At 40.7% G+C, this 18,765-nt stretch overlaps 1 protein-coding gene across 6 annotated transcripts in view; it reads right to left on the bottom strand.

Annotated features, from left to right (window-relative positions):
* The window catches only part of RPRD2 (regulation of nuclear pre-mRNA domain containing 2), a 93,808-nt gene that overhangs the window by 1,430 nt on the left and 73,613 nt on the right, over positions 1-18,765 (bottom strand). For 2 of the 6 annotated variants that reach the window (XM_043457477.1, XM_043457476.1), the window contains 5 exons: positions 17,154-17,436; positions 15,468-15,728; positions 12,986-13,186; positions 8,409-9,590; positions 8,180-8,268 (listed from right to left, as the gene is read on the bottom strand). In XM_043457477.1, the coding sequence (XP_043313412.1) occupies positions 8,180-8,268; positions 8,409-9,590; positions 12,986-13,186; positions 15,468-15,728; positions 17,154-17,436 (2,016 nt within the window). Of the gene's footprint in view, positions 1-3,371; positions 9,591-12,985; positions 13,187-15,467; positions 15,729-17,153; positions 17,437-18,765 lie in introns of those variants that run through there. The other 4 variants (XM_043457473.1, XM_043457472.1, XM_043457475.1 and 1 more) reach the window with 2 other exon arrangements.

Raw genomic sequence — 18,765 nt, 5'->3', positions numbered from 1 at the left:
TAAAACTGCTCCTATCTTCCACCAGAATATTACTGAACAACCACTATGTGCCAAGTGCCATGCTTCACTATCTCACTGAATTCCGAGAACCCCAAGTAGTTCTTCTTATAGTCCCTTTAAAACGTTGAAAATGACTCTCAAAGTTAAGTCAAGCCCCACTCCATCTGAATGCAGGACCAGTTATATAACATGTTACGCTGTCTCATAGGGACCAGGATCATCAGCAAGCAATATGTTTGGTAGCTTATCTTTTTTCCTCTCCTTTGGGCCCTAAGAGGCCTTTAATAGGGTGGAGAGAAAGTAATAAAAAGCCAAGAAAAGAGGCAAAGAGGCATCTCACCAAATAACCTCTACCAGTCTAAGGTTAAGGAAAAAGAAGAGTTTAGGAAATAATGCCAGAAGGTTTCATAGAAGTCTAGGAAAAAGAACTCCTCAGAAAAGGATACACTACACCCTGAATCAATTTTGAGAAACTCTCAGCTTTACTCCAGTCTTAGAATAGACATCCTGTTAGTTACAGCTTTGGTTGAGGCGGTATTGTTTTTTATCATCTTTAACTGTTGATAAGAATTCTCTCCATGGAGAGCACAGTACATTTCCCCCTTGTTATCAGGAGCAACACATACCTCCAAATCTTCATTCTTAGAAGCAAAATTTCCCTACACCAAAGAGGTGGAAGAGATATTGGAGGGAAAAAAGAGAAACGTAACAAGGTAAAATACAAGAAAAGTTTATGTCATTGCCACAAAATGCTTTTGAGGCCCAAAGAATTAGCCAAGTGGCTAAAGCTACAGTAGGTGCTGTGGGTAGGTTACGTTAAAAAAATTTCTTTCTCCCCCCAGTAATACAGATTTAGGATGGGGCCAAACTTTAACTTTGCTTTAAATATAGTACAAAGAGATAATCCAGCCAACTTTGCTGAGTAAATCGAGGGGGAAACATCCTAGCCGGAGCATGGGGCTAAACTGAAAACAAAACCTTGGGCTCACCTAAAAGGTCTCTACTAAGATTGTCCTTTCCCAAGACATTTCTTGAGTCTGTACAAGAGAAATACAGCCACCACCATGCCTTTAAATGACCCTGGTTGGTCAGCTGGAGAAAATATGAAGTCTCCCAAACATAGGAGCCAGTGTCAACTTAAGTTCCATGCTGAAATAAAGTAACAAAAACAAAGATCTAAGTACCCTGAAGGAAGGTCCTAGATATATTTGTACAAGTATACAACTATGCCCCACTAGCCAAAATCCAAGATTCCAACTTAATACTTTACTGATCTCTACTGCCCTTGGCAACGATTGGCCACCTAGAAAACATGAGACCTTGAATGTTGCCTTATATAGGTGCAAAGGATTTCTAGCCAGGGGAGGAGGAAACCGAACTAGATGCTGCCCATCTCCTTTCTACCCATTCCAACTGAAACACCCTAAGAAAAATGTAGGAAGTTTCAAGTCCTATCTCCTCCTTCCCACAAATTAAGTGACAAAGGACTTAATTCTCAAGAAAGGGATCCACTGGGGAAGGGGAAGGAAGGAATGTTGGAACATCTAATTTGCTAAGAACCCCAGCAGATCCAGGGTTGCTGGGTTAGTCAACAGCCTTTTGAGTCAAACACAAAAAAACCTGCAGCCTGTATTTGTTTGTTGTTGGCACTGCTCACTAGCCCCTCCACCCACATCTGTGTTGTCAACTTTTGATGCCTGCTACAGTGATAAAGGAAAAGGATAGGGAGGAAAAATGGAACCATGAGGTAACTGCAATTATCAGTTTCTAAATCGATCTCAGCCTTCCTATCCGTTCCCCTCAAACTTGTAACTAAGTATTGTTTCTTCTGTCCCCCCCCTCCCCAGTTTGTCAGAAATAATTTGTTTTTACATGGCACTTGCTCCTTTCCTTTGAAGCACATGTGCTTCTTTCTACTTCTACATGGGGGGAGAACAGGATGTTTACTTAAGAGCCATCTCACCGGTGTCCCTCTTGCAGCCTCAATGAGTTATTACTCAGCAACTGTGAACAGCAGCTGACTGGACCTGCCCATACAGTTTACTCATAAACAAGTATGAGAAACACCTTCATACCCTAAAATATACTGTCTACATACATGAGGGGGTAACTCATTCCTTCTACACCATATTGACCCCAATAAAACAATTTTGTGGAAGCTGTGCATTTTCAACATGCCCAGGAAGGCCAATGAGGAGTTGTAAAAGCTGTTGCTTCCTCGGGATGGGGACAGGAACCAGGTGGCAAGTCAAGGCCCAAGTGGGGACCAGGAAGTAAGGGTGAGTTGGATTCCAGAAGCGGCTAGTGCAGTGTACACCCCTACCTGCTGGGTGTGTTCCTAGACTGTGCTATTTCTGAAGCATCTGGTGACACGTGTGCAGTTTCACGTATTCAAGGCTGCTTATTTAGGGCCTTCTACCCTGCCACGGATCCAGGCCTGGTCTAGATGCAATGACTCGCTTTACCCCTTTAGCCAACATTCCATTTATTAAGCCTCACTGGGTCATAAAAAGGGATGGGGTGAGAGAGCCGTTGTGTGGCTTCTGTGACAGGCAATATGCGAGAAGGACAGATGTGGGCAAAGAATTTGCCAGAAAGATCCTGACTGCCACTACTCCAATTTTATGCTTGCTTTAAAAATACTTTTTTGCTCACAACCGTACAATTTTTTGGGAGACGTACAAAATTATCATCCATATGGTATACCCACTTCATTACCAACCACTCCCTGAACATCTTGATCTTGCCCCACCCGTTGTCCCTTTCCAAAATTGAACTGCCACAAAGGACCAAACCAAACCCACAAGGCCATAAAGATCTTAAGAAGCTCAGAATGCCTTCAGTGACATTGAGTGCAGAAGTCAAAGGGGACAGCTGGACAAGATCAGAGGGGAAAAGTCAACCACACAACAAAGGAAACCATACTTTATTAAACAGGAAAACAAAAACATAATATTGGGGGCAAAGAGATTAAAAAAAAAAGGAATGGCTGGAAGAGAGGAAAGCACAAGCGGTCGCAAGGCAGGCTTGAGATGGGGGGGGTCTTTGGCGTGTGTTTGCCTCAGACCTGTGCGGGTGCACACACACCAGCCCCTCTACCCTCCTTGCACGTTTAGACCAAAAGCAAATACAACTGTATCTTCAGAGATATATTCAGGCTTTTCTTCCTGCATTCCTGTAGCTGGTTTCACCTTCAGCCCTGGACAGTCATGGAGGGTCTTTGCTGGAGAAAATTTAGGTCTTTCCAACAATAGGCCTGTTCCACAAAGCAGCAGTTTCAGCTTCTGGAGAAGTTCCCTCCTATTTGCACTCACCAGAGAAGTCAGGGGCCCTTGGTCAAAGCCCCAGATCTCAAAGAAAAATGTCAAACCTTTAGAACTAGTTATTTTATTAAATGATATTAATACACATTTCAAAAGGATTTCATTGTTGCCTCTAAAGCATGTACTTGTTTTGTTTTCCACACTGAACACGTGAGAATATCAATCCAACATATCTAATTTAAATCTTAACAGGCACCCCAGCCCATTCAAAAAAAGTGGGGGGGGGGGAGGCAAAAAGGAGAAAAAGCAGTAATTTACAGCGGCTTCAAAACAGTAACAGCTGAAGCTTACTTCTGCATGAACCAGTAACTTCAGGACTGATAGTGAATATTCTGCAATTAGGAGTTTTAGCATATTCACATTATCTAGATAGGTTTGCTGTACCATATACATCACAAACATTGTATTCCTGGGACTGGAAAGGTAAAAGGCCTATTCTCTTATCATTTTACCCTCCCTGGAAACAAACCAAATTCTATTTATTCTCAACAAAATTTGGGAGGGCAAATGGGAGCAAGGATAGAGGTTGAATCTAAGCTGACTGAAGAGTAAACTTTTACAGAATATTTAAGGACTCAATTTCTGATATTGTATCACTGAATTTTAAGTGGTACCAGTGTACTCAGGCCCCACCCACCGATTCTCTGTCTGTGATTTTACAGTGAGCACCAAGAACCTTAGTAACAACTTCGCATTATCTGTTTGCATACTGAATCATGTCCTTGCCAAGACACACTATGCTATGCTTTTTTTTTTTTTTTTAAATCTTGTTCTCAGGTTGAAATACAAAAGAGCATGGGCACGGAGGTTTAAATCACAGACACAGAAAGAATAAAACCCCTTTGTTTCATGTTATGAATACCAGAATTGTCTTGTTTCACTATATCACATATATACACATCGTTGTCTTCACTGACTGCTGTAGGCAGATGTCCATAAAGTTAACAAGCAGCTGACAGTTACATACAAATCCTCATTTCCATCCTGAACAAATGGATTTTGTGGCTTAAAAAACCAAAACACACTCCACAGAAACCCAACCCTTAAAGTCCATCTTTTAAAACTGTACAAGGTCTTCCCTTTCATGTACTAGCTATCATGCTTCTGAGGACAATTAACCTGCCCCAACATTCAGGAAACCACTTTGCTGACCAACCCCCCATTTTCTGATAAAATCGAATGGTCAGAGAGCCTTTTCAAGTAAACACTACTTTTAGATTAATTGAGAGCAGCAGAAAGAATTCACATTCTTTTATTCTAGAATGAAAAACATCCCACTTAATTTTCTGCAAAAGAAAAAAAAAACTTATTTCAGTTTTGAGTTAAAACTGTCTTTCTTTACCTCCCCCCACCCCACCCTCACACTCTCTTATACTTTTCTCTAAACGAATGTCTTAGGACTCAGTGTAACTGTATTGTTTCTTTGCTTTGCTACACTATATACCCCATCCCACTACAAGGTCCTGGTATCATGCATTTTTTTTTTTTTTTTTTTTTTGCAGGGAGAGCTACAGGGCAGAGAGGCTTGAGAAGGTCAAAGAAAGAACAGCGGGCTTAAGACCAGAAATGCATCAGGAAGATGGAGGACTTGCAAGATCCTAACCACAGAAAACATGGAGAGTCCAAACAAATAACATGGAATAAATTACACAAAAACTCCCCAACTATGATGCACACCTGGTTTGAGCTGCTCTTTTACCTGCAAAGCAAGCTTATTCTGAGACAAAGAATCATCTTCTGTCACTACATTTTCCACGCTCTCCCATATGTAAAACTTAACTGGGGGAATCCAATGCAATCCCCATACTTCCTACAGTTATTTCTACACTAACTTGGAAGAAAATATGAAACTTGCTAGGATTTCCTTTAATAGTCTTTCATTCATCTGGCTGGAGATTACCAGTGTGTACTTTAGGGTAAGACACTAAATAAAAAAATGTAGTAAAGCAACATTTGCTTTTCAGTGTCCCTAAATACTCGAAGTGCAGTGATTGTCTTTTCCCAGTACTAGCTGTAGAAATACAAATAAGGAGCCTTTCAGTTCAGGGAGAAATAAAGCACTTTTTTTTCCCCATGTAAAATGACTAAGGGCATAAACATTTTCTACTGAGAGTGGGAGGTGAGGATAAGGTTTGAGCCTTGAAATGTGACAGGTTGCTATCCATAGAGTGGGGTAAATTTAAACTAATCAGATCCTCCTGTTTGTCTGCAAGGATATGTATAATATCCAGTTGTCACTAAGACAGAGCTAAAGAGGTATAAAGAAAGATGCTACTGAACTTCCTCCTTTAGAATACCAAGAAGAGGGGTGAATACAGGACTAGGTCAAAAGAAAGATAAAGACAAATATTTCCCTTTCCCCATAGTTAACTTTTGGTGACAACCACCAACAAATGTCACAACATTAGGGAGGCACCAGGCTAAAAATGTCTACTTAAAAAAAAAAAATACTGGGATAATATCTGAGAATGTTTCAGTTGCACCTCTGCTATCTACTGTCAACTACAGTGACTTTCTGGCTAGACGAGCAACGTAGATGAGAAAACTGAGGGAGAAAAAATCAAGAAAAAAAAAAAAAAAAGCAGGAAGCAAGAGCTTGATGCCAGATATGTGAAACCACCTCAGAAATATGTTTATGACAGATGGGCAGGTCAGATCACACCATCAATGGCTCCTTTCTCTCACTCTCTGTATTGCAGTTACTTATTCTTTTAATTTTAGTATACCTGGCCCCCTTTCTTCTACTCAAAGGAGGAAAATTCTTTACTAGGATAAAATGAGGTCCATACTTCCTCCAAGTTGCTGCCTGATAGTACTTCAGAAGAGGCTGAATTAAAAAACAAAGGCTTAGACTTTGGGAGAAAGGTCAAGAACTCAACTTCAATATGCCTTTTAAAACAAAAGAAAACCCCCAAATAACTTGACAGGTCCAAGGTCTCCCACATTTCCTCCCCTGCAACAACATCTCTTGGCTGTCAGCAGGCCACAGAGCACAAAGGGAAGACAGCCACCCCGGTTACAGCAGTTAGCTGAGCTGGAGAGAGAAGGGGACAAGAATCCTTCCACTGACTACTTGAGAAGCCAAGCCCCAAATAACACCCCAACATTGCACATGGTATTAGCTGTACTGATGGAAGTTTTATTTCAAATGTAGTAATACTCTTCAATAGATGGGGTAAAATAAGATTTGTTTTCCTCCCCACCCTTCAAACCCCCAGCCAAATGAAGTGGCTTTAGTTGTGTTTCTTTGCCCCCCACCCCCTTAAAATACAAACATCTTGGAAAAGGTAGGTATAAGTGCAGTGGGAGGGAGGACTGGATGGAATAGTGAAATGTAAGCATATATAACTTTTTAATTTGGAAGGGAGGTCCTTTGTTATAATAAAAAAAGAAAGAAAAAATAGATCAAAGGAGGGAAAACAAATAAAAACAATGATAATAAACCAAACTCCTACTTCCAATGCTCTCTACTGTTCAAATGCCTTTCCCTTAGTTTCCATCAGTACCTGGGAGGGAAGAATGGGCGTTTTGGTGCAAAGAACGGAGGGCCCCTAGCGAAAGGTGGCCTGGGCCTCTTTAAACTGTGGAAAGGGTCTCTGCTGAGAAAAGGCTCCCTAGGCCGGAAGTCTGGCCGGGGACTCCGCAAGATCATACCACTCCGGTTGATGGCGTCTCTGTGTGAGGGACCCAAGGGGGGGCCACTGCTGCTGTTGCTGCCTCCCCCACCTCCTCCTCCATGGGCTGGGCCCAAGTGCTCCAAAGAATGGGAAGGCAGGCTCAGGCTCTCGCGCACACGGCTAAGGCCGGGGCCGTTGAGGTCCCGCTGGGTGGGGCCCCCATGGTCCCTGGGTCCTGGGAGCACACCGAAATGATCAGCCAGGGTCCCCTGAAGGAGGGAACTATGGTCCTTGGGAAATACTGCCACGGCCCCCGCCACTCCGTGCTCTGCCAGTGGTGGGGCTGGGAAGGGTACAACCCCAGAGTGGTCACCAGGAGGTGGAGGAGGAGGAGGAGCAGAAAAAGGGACGCCACTCCCGCCACTGCTGCTATGTTCCCCGGGGGGCGGAGGAGGGGGTGGGGTGGGGAAAGGAACTCCGCCGTGCTCCCCAGGAGGTGGGGCAGCGTGGGCCAGGGCTGCCTCCTTCGCGAAGGGGTTCGAAAGATCCACAGAGGGTAGATGAGTAGGTGCATCTCGAGAGAAGATACCACCATGATCCTTGGGAGGGGCAGGCGGGGCAGATGATGGCCCCACTGGCTCTCTCTGGAAGGGTGTCCCATGATCCAAGGGGGATGGGGGGAGATGATGCTCAAATGTTGAGTTGAAACTGCTGGAACGGAAGCTGCCGACACTCTCCTGAAACTGGGGTGCTCGTTCTTTGTATGGTGCTGTTTTAAAGCCAGTGAGGCCTCCGCTGCCCCCACCCCCAAGGGATGCCAGCTCAGAGGCACTTGAGGGGCCATTGTCAAAGGAGCCACCTGAGGTGCTCAGATCAAACCAACCCACCCTTGAGGCCTCACGCCCATGTCCTCTATTTCCCTTCCCAGGGACTCGGATGGACTCTACAGTCTGTATGGGCTCCCCTGACATCCTCCTATTGGATGCATTATGATAACCCAAGGTTTCTATAGGGGCCCCCTTCTCTTCGGTACTATCAGGCAAGTCTAAGCAGGAGGAGGAGACTCGAGTCTCTATGCGATAGTGCTCTTCTTGTTGCTGCTGATCAGCGGCTGTCAAGCTGAGCTGGGCGAGGTTTGACAGGCTGACACCATCACTTGAAGTGCCCTTGTTGGGGGCCTGGCCAAAATGTTTATCATCTGAGGGCTTTCGTGAGGCATTCTTAAGCATATTCTTAAACTCAATCGTCGACGTGGTGGAAATGGTAGAGGCCAGGACTTTCTCCACGCCTGACGTGGGTGGGTGGCCCGTGGGAGCGGCAAGGGTATTCTGCGGAGAGAAAAGGGACCGATGTGGGACTGGGTGAGGAGAGTCTGGGTACTGCTTCTGCGGCAAAGTGAGATGCCCCGTGGTAGACTGAGACAAGCTATTGTGGTTGGAGTCAGGGGTGAAAAATGAATCATTCTTACTCGGTGATGGTGACCGGTCAGACCCCGCTTCATTCCCTCTGATGCCGAAGGCACTGAACAGCCCAGGGGAAGACGAAAGCCGGTCACAGTTCTCACTAGAGTCCAGGAGGGCCCTCACAGATGGAGGGAAGGCAGACTTTACCCCAAATTCTTGACCCCTGTGGCTATAACTGGACAGGATTGGCTGGTACTCAGTGGTATCAGAAAGCTTGCTTGATTTCAGGATAGACTTGGCTGGTTTCTTCTCTAGGTTCATCATGGCAGATGGTGGAGGCCCTGAATACTCGAAATCTCGGTAATCTTCATCTTCCTGGAAAGAAGTATCTGGATAAAACTTCTCCTGTGAAGAGTCCATCAGAGAAGACGGTCTCTCCATTCCATCAGAAGGCTGCTTATAGGGGGAGTCACTGCCCAAGCCAAACGGCCGAAACGTAGACACAGAACTGGAGAGCTCTCGGGGGAAGCTTTCCTCTCTCCCAGGGGGTGGTGATCTTGTACTGCTGGGTGTTGAGGAACCAGGGCTAATGATCTTAGAAAGCAGGGACATGGTATCCACACTGCTGGATGTGGGCTTGTCCATCATCTCATCCTGAGTGGGCGTTCCACTCCGTTCATCCCGTACCGGGGTTCCATCAATGTTGTCGACTGACGTGCTAGTAGGGCCACGCTGGAAGTCTGATGGATGGCTTTCAGCTGGAGCAGTGGATCCCAAACTGCTCAGGATTGGGATGTTTAAGTTTAAGCCACTGAAACCAGGATTACCTTTTAAGAAGTTGTGGATCTTCATTTCCAGGCTTGGGGAGGTGGACTCTGACTCCAGCTTTGGCTTGGAGGCCTCTGAGGATTGGCACATGGCAACTTCAGTAGGCGGAGCAGCAGGGCTAGCATTGTGGTTACCTGTGAACCCCAGAGTGTTGGAGGGGAGCTTGAAAGTAGTGCTTGGGAGCCCTGGGCTTTGCCCAATTGAGGCCTTGCTGGCTGAAGTTGACGAGACTTCAGAAGTTGAGGAATTAGGAGAATAGTTGAAGCTTTTGGGAATAAAGGACTGGGTATTGGAGGGCAGGTTTCTTCCTTTTATGCTAGAGACTGTGGTGTTAGCAGGGGAAGCTGAAGTGCTCTGGGGTGCAGCTTCGCTGGATGGAACTGGGTTCCCAGTAACACTCTGAAGTAAAGATGACAGGCCTGTAGAAACAAAGATTAGAGAAGTTAAGAACAACAACTCCCTACTTTCCAATGTAAACAATGTAGGCTAATCAGATATTCTCATTCATTCCAGTGGGAACTAGACAGACATTAAAATATGAGATCAAAGGGAATTCAGAACGAACAAGTAATGGCTTATCAATGTAAGGAGAGCAAATTACTGAAATGTTTCTAGTAGTCATGAAACAAGGCCAACATGGCAAAAATAAAAGCCAACAGGAAGAGGGAGATTTTAGTGTCAGAATCACTCAGAGTTTAAACAAGACAAAGCAGGAAAAGAAAGGGGGCATAATTATCTGTAAAATAACACTTTAAGCCAGTATTTCTTAACGTTTGGTCTGCAGAATTGTTTCTCTAAATGCAAATAGATATTCTGCCCTATCCTTCCTTTCCAACTTCCGCAACTGTCTCTAATAAGTTAAGGTACAATTATTCTTAGGACAGAGAGAACGACATCCAAATTGCAGGGACTTATGTGACCTGTGATGCTTTTTTAAAGAAGCATATCTTGCTGGATTGGTGTTATATTTGGGGAAACAAGGCTTTAGTTGTAAAATTTTTAGTTGTAAAATGTAGCAATAATAAATATACAAATATATACCACAAAGCTTATAGAACTAGACCTTCGGGGACACTGATCCTTTGACAAGAAGACACACAATCCCCTTCTTATAGCTTGGAAAATTCAAGGATTATTGGTCTATACATGTTGACACTGATGAGATCCAACTCTACTCGATGACAGACAAAACATTCTCAGAGCACCAGGAAAGAATTCTTTGGGGGCAAAGGCAGGCTGAAGTCCACCAAAGCAAACTGCTCCTGTAGAAAATTTCTTGAAAAAATATTTGATAAAGAAATAACAGAAGGTTCTTTATTTGAAATCCAATCACATTTTGGGAAATTTACTCAATTTCTGATCACAAACGAAAATTTTACATACATTTCACCTGAATCAATAGCTTTCAGTCATATACTAAAATGGTTCCTTCATAATGATATATAAAATAAAATATTTCATTTGATATTTCAATTATTGTTTCTTTAAAATGTCAATTTTTATCCTTATTGCTAAGAGGTTTAAGGTCTTAAAAATTTTAAGATTGTTCCATTCTTTGCAGCATTTTCAAATGTCACTGACTTTTAAACAATGATGCATGGCTTTTATTATTATCCAATATTTGAAAATATCCAAATAATTAAAACACTGTTTATTTCCATTGCTATCCTCCTGAAAAAATATCTGTGTTTAATTTTCAAAAATCTCCCTGGCTATACAATTTTCCTCTTCTTAATAGTTTGATTTAATTCCTAACAGCAACTGCTTTTACCAAAATCAGAAGTCTTGAAGCACTGGAGAGTGATAAATAATATCATATGATTTTAAGAAAATATTTCAGCATATCTTTCAGATGTTGTGAAATGAATTCTTCAAGAGATCATCTTCTTAACATAGATACTACTCAGATTTCTGGTAATAGGGGAAGTATTACTCTCTTACCACTAAGTATTACTTTACTTCAATCTTAAACCATACACTATGGTGTCTGCCCACTGAAGTCATTCTTTTGTGCTGAAAACATCACCAAGGGCTGTAGGTGAAACATTGTGAGCAAAGTTCTAAGAGATTTCCTTTATGGTTGTTGAAGAAAGGTATCTATTTAAGTTGTCAGACACAGTCCTTTTAAAAGGTAAGGAGAATTCCACTTTCCATGAGGAACTCAAAGGTGGTGAACTGCCCTGTTACTCCACAAAGTTTTTTTCTAAGAGTCCCACTTTTTATTCTGTCACAACACATCTAGTTCTGTTCAAATTTTGCCTGATTAGAAGGTCTACATGATATTGTTTTAACAATCTGCTCAAAGAAAAAGCTTCTTAAGATCTATGGATTATATCTATATAAGAAGTTAAAATACAAGTGAGTTCAAGGTTTTTACCTGTAACTACAGAATGATAATAGAAACTAGAAAGGAGAAATCATCAACCTGCCAATCTCTCAAACTACTTATACCTGAAATTAGTAGTGTGAGTTGCACTGTAGCATTATCATTAATTCTTTTGCTGGAGTCAATATGTAGAGGTGTGGCTTATTATTTAGTAGTATTTAGTCATGTGTAACAAAATTCTCTTATACTGGAAGACAAAGCTCACTATAATACAGTGCTTGGCGGATCCACTTATAGAAGTATAGGAAAGAAGAAAATGAATAGATACCTGTACTGCTGCTCTCTATTCATAAAAAGCGGGATCTCAGCAACACTGACATTCTGGGTTGTATACTTTGTTGTTGGGGTTCTCCTATGCACTGTAGGATTAAGCAGCATCCCTGGCTTCTACCCATCAAATGAAGTAGCTCCCCACCTCAACCCCAGCTGTGACAAACAAAAATGTCTTCAGACACAGCCAAATATCCCCTGGAGACTTCTGGTTAAGAACTACTGATGCAGAGTAAATCACTATACTGAAACTGTAATTCACTGCATAATTATACTCAGGTTGGTATTTGAAAGATCTGAGAACAAAGAGCAAGGTAAGCTTTATGAACAAATGTTAGAAGCAAAAAAAAAAAAAAAAGCAGCAGACAGTTTTAGGCACAAAACATAATTAGCAAAGCTGAATAGAGAGATTCAAACAAGTCCAGAGATAATAGGTAGGTTTCCCTGGTGGGAATCTGCCTGCAATGCAGGAGACCTGAGTTTGATCCCTGGTTTGGGAAGATCCCCAGGAGAAAGGCATGACAACCCACTCCAGTATTCTTGCCTGGGAAATCCCATGGAAGGAGGAGCCTAGTGGGCTACAGTCCATGGGGTTGCAAAGAGTTGGACGTGACTGAGCAACTAACATCTTCACTTTCAATAGGTAGTCAGAAAACAGAAAAAGGTATGACATCTATAGAGGCCATTTGGACATAAAAAAGGAGATAATCATGTCTTTTAAGATTTCTGATAGTAGACTGATCTTTTTTATTGTTTTTAGCTTTAGTTAACATTAAAATATGTAAAATTCAACACACACTCACCTATACTAAGAGTATGGGATAAATAAGTGAAAGAATACTGGACTCCAGTTAAGAAATCTGGCTTTTAGTCTCAGCTCCTCTAAAAAGACTGATGTGTGATCTTAACCTGGTCACATCACCTCACTGAGCCTCAATTTCCTCACCCAAGGAGGGGATTAGACTAGAGCATATTTAAAGTCTTTAAGTATTCTTGACATTTCAGAATTCTATAAATGACAGGTCACATATGACAAAGAGAATCATGAATTAACTGTATTATATATTTCATGGCTTTAGATTTCTCAGAAATGGTATCCAGGATTAAGCCAGAGACAGACATTCAGAGTTCAAATCCCTCTGGCACACGTCAGTTTACCTTGCAGTGCAGGGGCTGACTGTGTCTGGGTTTTGGAAAGAGCAGACAAAATGCTCTCTGGGGTGATCTCCACCTTCGAGAGGATATTTGCCAGAGGGTTGTGAGATGTTGCTGTGGCGGGTGCAGGTGTTTTCAGGCCACTGGTGAGGTTGCTCGGGCTTGTAGGAGTTCCTGGAGAAGGTCTTGATGCAGGACTGACCCCTGGTGGCAGAAAGATCAACTCAAGAATATGCAATTCAAAATGACCTTTAAATGCACGACACTTTCCAGTCACTGAATTGAGTCTGATATGTCTCATAGGAATTCTTCTGTGCATGATCCACTAGTTGTCCATTGCATATACAAAGAAAAAAATCTGAAAATTAAGACTTGTTCCTGTCTACTTGGAACACCATTAAATTAGACAAATATCAAGTTTTTTTTTCATATGTATTTACTAGCCGTCAGAGCCCCAGTAGAAAGAGATTGGAGAACCTGTTTCTTTTTTCTCTACGAAACGAAACCTACACATCAGACTTCTGTAAGTGTTCAATAAATATTGCTGGTTGGTTATGATCAGACTTGGTCACTGCATAATTCTATGAGATAAATAACTTATTTCCTTTCACATGGACTTTTCATACAAGCAATCTTTATATTTTAACATTGTGAAACACTGGGTTAATTTTTAACAGGAAAAAAGGTATATAAAGAGAAAGTCAGTTTTATTTTTTAATATAAACAGGTATTTAATACAGAAAAAGTTACCGATAAACAAATGAAAGAAATTTTTACATCTTTAATGAAAGGAATGCAGATTCCAATAAACAATTTTTTCTAAGACTGAATTTGACAAAGTATAAAACAAAACTAAATTGTGTTGGAAAGATTGATAAACAATGGGAACTTTCATATAGCTGGTACACAAAATAGTAACATCTTTTGGAGATTGTTTTAGTTATAAAAAACTTAAAAACCTACATGCTGATTTTTTTGAGTCTTTATCTTTTAGAAATAAATGTTTAATTATTTATGAAGAAATGAAATAATTGGGCTTTTCTTCAAAATAATCAGGACTGGAGAAGACACAGGAGAAACAAGATTGGCCATGTGTTTATACTGTTGAAGATGAGTGATGAACATATACAAGGGCTCTACTTTGTATATTTTCATTAAGATTTCCATTAAAAAAAAAAGTCCTATTTAAAATTCCTTTTAAGAAGGGTTGTGCATACATTTTTAGCATCAAGGTTGTTCATTAAGTATTCTTTACAACAGTGAAAAACTGCAAACACACTAGATGGTCTAATAATAAAGGCTTATATAAACTACTGAATGCTGTATAGCTATCAGATGATATAGATGAATATTTAATGACTTACAAAAATGCTCATGATATGGAGTTAAATTTTTAGTAGCTGATTTCAAAACAGTACAGTTGTCCCTCAGTATCAATGGGTGGCTGGTTTCAGGACCCTTGAATATACCAGAATCTGTGGATGCTCAAGTCCCTTGTAAAACGGCATGGTATTTGAATATAACCTATGCTCATCCTTTTATACAGTACCTATGTGTGTATATATTTATTTACCATGCCACATGGCTTGCTGGATCTTAGTTCCCTGATCAGGGACTGAATCTGGGCCATGAAAGTGAAAGTGCCTAGTCCTAAGCACTGGACTGCCAGAGAACTCCTCATTCTTCCATATACTTTAAATCATCTCTAGATTTAGTTACAATACACATTATAATGTAAATGCTATGTAAGTAATTGCCAGGGCAGGGCAAGTTCATGTTTTGTTTTTTGAAACTTTCTGAAAAAAACTTCCCCCCAAATATTTTCAATCCATGGTTGGTTGAATCCATGGATGTGGGACCTGCAGCTGCAGAACTCATGAATATGGAGAACCAACTGTATATGCAATACACTTCAACTATTTCCCCTCCCAATGCTTCAATTACTGACAGAAAAATTAATGTAAATATTTTACTTCCCAAAACACACATATATATGCACACACACACATACTTGAAAGGTTAATGAACAGAAATGAGTTCCTTTGGGGTGGCAGAACTATGAATATTTATTCTTTTAACTTATTTTCTAATTTTTCTATAGTGACCATGTATTGTATTTTTAATTTTTAATTAAAAAATTACTTTTAATTAGAAAACAAAAACAAAACTCAGACTGATAGTTCAATTAGAAAGATAGAAATAAGCTTTTTATTATTACTAGGCCTACTCACCAGTATTTTTTTTTTTGCACTGATTTATTTTTTTTTTCCCATTTATTTTTATTAGTTGGAGGCTAATTACTTTACAATATTGTAGTGGTTTTTGCCATACATTGACATGAATCAGCCATGGATTTACATGTGTTCCCCATCCTGAACCCCTCTCCCACGTCCCTCCCTATCCCATCCCTCGGGTTGTCCCAGTGCACCAGCTCAGAGCACTTGTCTCATGCATCCAACCTGGACTGGCGATCTGTTTCACTTACCAGTATTTTTCATGACTGATGTCAGGCTGCTAAGGATGGAACTGATCTTTGCCAGATCCACATTAGCTAGGTTTGGCAAAGCCAATGCTGGAGAAGGGGAGAGAAGAGATGTATTCACAGGCTTTGGAACAGGTGGGGTTGCTGTCATGGTCACAGGTGCTGGAGTACACGAAGAGGCCTTTGAGATACTTTCTGTTGGCTTTGTAGGTACAGCAGTGGATACAGTTGACTTCTCCACAGGTTTTTCCTTCCTGTCCTCTACTGTTTAAAAAAAAGAAAAGAGATGATATTGCATCCTATTGCTTTCCAGACTCTGCTTCCAATGCAGAATCACATGTCCTAATATTTCCTAAAATGTACTGTGATTTATTAGAGAAAAATCATTCATTCATGATTTAAAAAAAAAAAAAAAGTCATACTCTAAATAATTCATGAACCTTCCCATCTTTAGTATCTGCTTAAACTGAATTTCCCAAATGCATCTTTTTCTTTAAAATTTATTTATTTGGCTGTGTTGGGTCTTAGTTGTGACATGTGGGCTTATGTCCTGAGACACGTGGGATCTTACTTCCTTGACCAGGAATCGAACATGCATCCCCTGAATGGCAAGGCAAACTCTTCACTACTGGACCACCAGGGAAATCCCCCTAGAGCATCTTTTATTTTACTTTTTAATGATTTCTTCCATATTCTTAGTATCTGTGTACTGTATTTGTACATTTCTGGAAGCATGTTATTATTTGGTACCCATTTGTGTTTTTTCAGTAATGTTTTGTCATAAACTGTCCTGTCTTTTCTCTGCCGTTAACCTGACAGCTTCCTAAGAGACAGAAACTCTGTACATATGTTAGTGTACTTCCCTTTGGCTTCCCAAAATTGGTCTATTGCAGGTAAAATCAGACACTATTGCAATGTTATAACTCCTGCAGTAAGATTCTCTTAATAGTTTAAAAGCAACGTACTATATGGGTAGTACATCAAATTCAACCTAAGTCAAACTGCCTAATAAAAATAATTATAAAAGCTGGGGATGCCAGAGAAACAATTCACCCATCCAGGTTAACTGTGTTAATTGTGAAAGTGTGGTTAATAAAATGAGGCTTCAGAATCTTGAAGGTCAAGAGTGACAGAGAATAAGGAATTTCAGCATAAGTGGCCCTCCCTCCAGAGCAGTGCTTGTTCAACAGAAATACAATTCAAGACATATATATAAGTATAAATTTTCTAGTTACCATATAAAAAAAAAAAGAAACACAGGTAAAATTAATTTTAATAATATATTTTATTTACCTCAAAACACCCCAAATATTTTCAGTTTAATAAGTTATAAATATAAACAATTATTAATTAGATATTTTCACTCTTTTTTAAAGCACTAAGTTTCTAGAATCCAGTGTGTATTTTGTTTCTGCCACACTACGTGGCTTTTTGGACCTTGGGCCCCCGGTAGCAGAAGTGCAGATTTCTAACCACTGGACCAACAGAGAATTCTTGGAACAGCACAGATTCTTAATCTACATGGCATACCAAATCCTGAACCACTGCTCTAGAGACAATACTATTACCTTGGTGCTCTAATTTTATAAGGATTGAACTACCTTTCTAATACTTACCGGTGACAGATTTATTGGTGGGGAAAGCAAAACATGTAAGAAGCAAGTGGTCTACTAATCACACAGGACATACCAATGATTTTTGACCCATCGTCTTCCACATCTGAGAGGTCCATGTCCTCCACGTCACGATTATCTGTCGCAGGCTCAGGTGTGGCAGATTTCTCACTCTCTGCGTTTGGTGACTGGGATTCCTCACCTCCCATTCCCTGGAAAGGGGACTCAGAGCCAGTTGGGGAGGGAGCATCCACGCTTGGGGAAGGGACTGGTGATTCCTCAGGATCAGGAAGGGTTGACTTCAATTGATCCAGCTTTTTCTTTAAATTGTTCACTCGATTAGCAAAGGTTTTATATGCCTAAAAGAGAAAAAAAGAGTTTACTCCTCTGAGAAGTAACCAAGAAGCTACCATTCTGACTCGATCAGATTTCTTCATTATTATTAACTATATCACTGGTATAAAACAACAACATATCATCTGTCAAGCATGGAACAGTTTCCAATCTCTGCTTCTTCTATTTCCTAAGTCATTATTACCATCCACAGTTACCCAAGGCAGAAACTTCGAAGTTATCTGTAATTCACCCTCCCCTGCTCTCTTCTATCCCTCCAGGCAACCAATATTTATCAAGAGCCTAAATGTGCTGGCCAACCTTCTAGGTACTAGAGATACAACAATGACTAAGAAGACAAAAATTATATCCATAAATAAAGAAGTTTGAGAGGTCAAATACTATTGACTTAAAAAAAAATAAACTTTATTTTTTAAAAGTTTTAGGTGTACAAAATTACTGTGAAGATAAAATAGAGAGTTCCCATATATCCTACACCCAATTTCCCCTTTTTTTGGCCATACGCACAGCATGTGGGATCCTAGTTCTCTGACCAAGGATCGAACCATGCCCTCTGAGTGGAAGCACAGATTCCAAACCACTGGACCACCAGGGAAGTTCCCATTTTCCCCTATTATTGACACCTAACATTAGTATGATACATTTGTTACAATTAATAAACCAATTTTGATCATTATATTATTAACTAAAGCCCACACTTTATGAATATTTCCTCAGTTTTTATCTGATGTTCTTTTTCTATTCCAGGATCCTGTAATGTAGTAGTCACATCTCCTAGGTTTCTCTTGTTTGTGGTAGTTTGCTAGACATTCCTTTCCATGTTTTTGATGAACCTGACAGTTTTGAAGAATACGGGTCAGGTATTTTGTAGATAGTCTCTTAACTGAGGTCTGTCTAATGTTCTCATGATTAGACTGGGGTTATGGGTTGTGGGGAGGAAGACCACAGAGGTAAAGTGTAATTGTCATCACATCACTTCAAAGGTACATACAATCAATATGATGTACCACTGTTGTTGTTAACCTTGATCATCTGGCTTAAATCCTACTAGTCATCTGATTATCTTAACTGCCAATGTCTTGAAACTCTGTGTCTTTTTCTTTTGGTTAAGGGTCTTGGACTATTAGATCATGGAATCATTTCAGTTGGTTGAGCAAGAAGCATTATTTTTAAAATGAGATGGGGGACTTCCCTGGCAGTGCAGTGGTTAAGAATTCGTGCTTCTAATGCAGGGGGCACAAGTTCAATCCCTGGTTGGGGAAGTAAGATTCCACATGCCATGTGGTGGGGCAAAACAAACAAACAAAAAAAAGGGTGTTGGGGAGTAGAAAATA

The sequence above is a fragment of the Cervus canadensis genome, chromosome 2 (assembly GCF_019320065.1).
Source record: "Cervus canadensis isolate Bull #8, Minnesota chromosome 2, ASM1932006v1, whole genome shotgun sequence".
Lineage (NCBI taxonomy): Eukaryota > Metazoa > Chordata > Mammalia > Artiodactyla > Cervidae > Cervus > Cervus canadensis.
The sequence above is the reverse complement of the archived record's forward strand: the minus strand, read 5'-3'. Positions and strand labels throughout refer to the sequence as shown.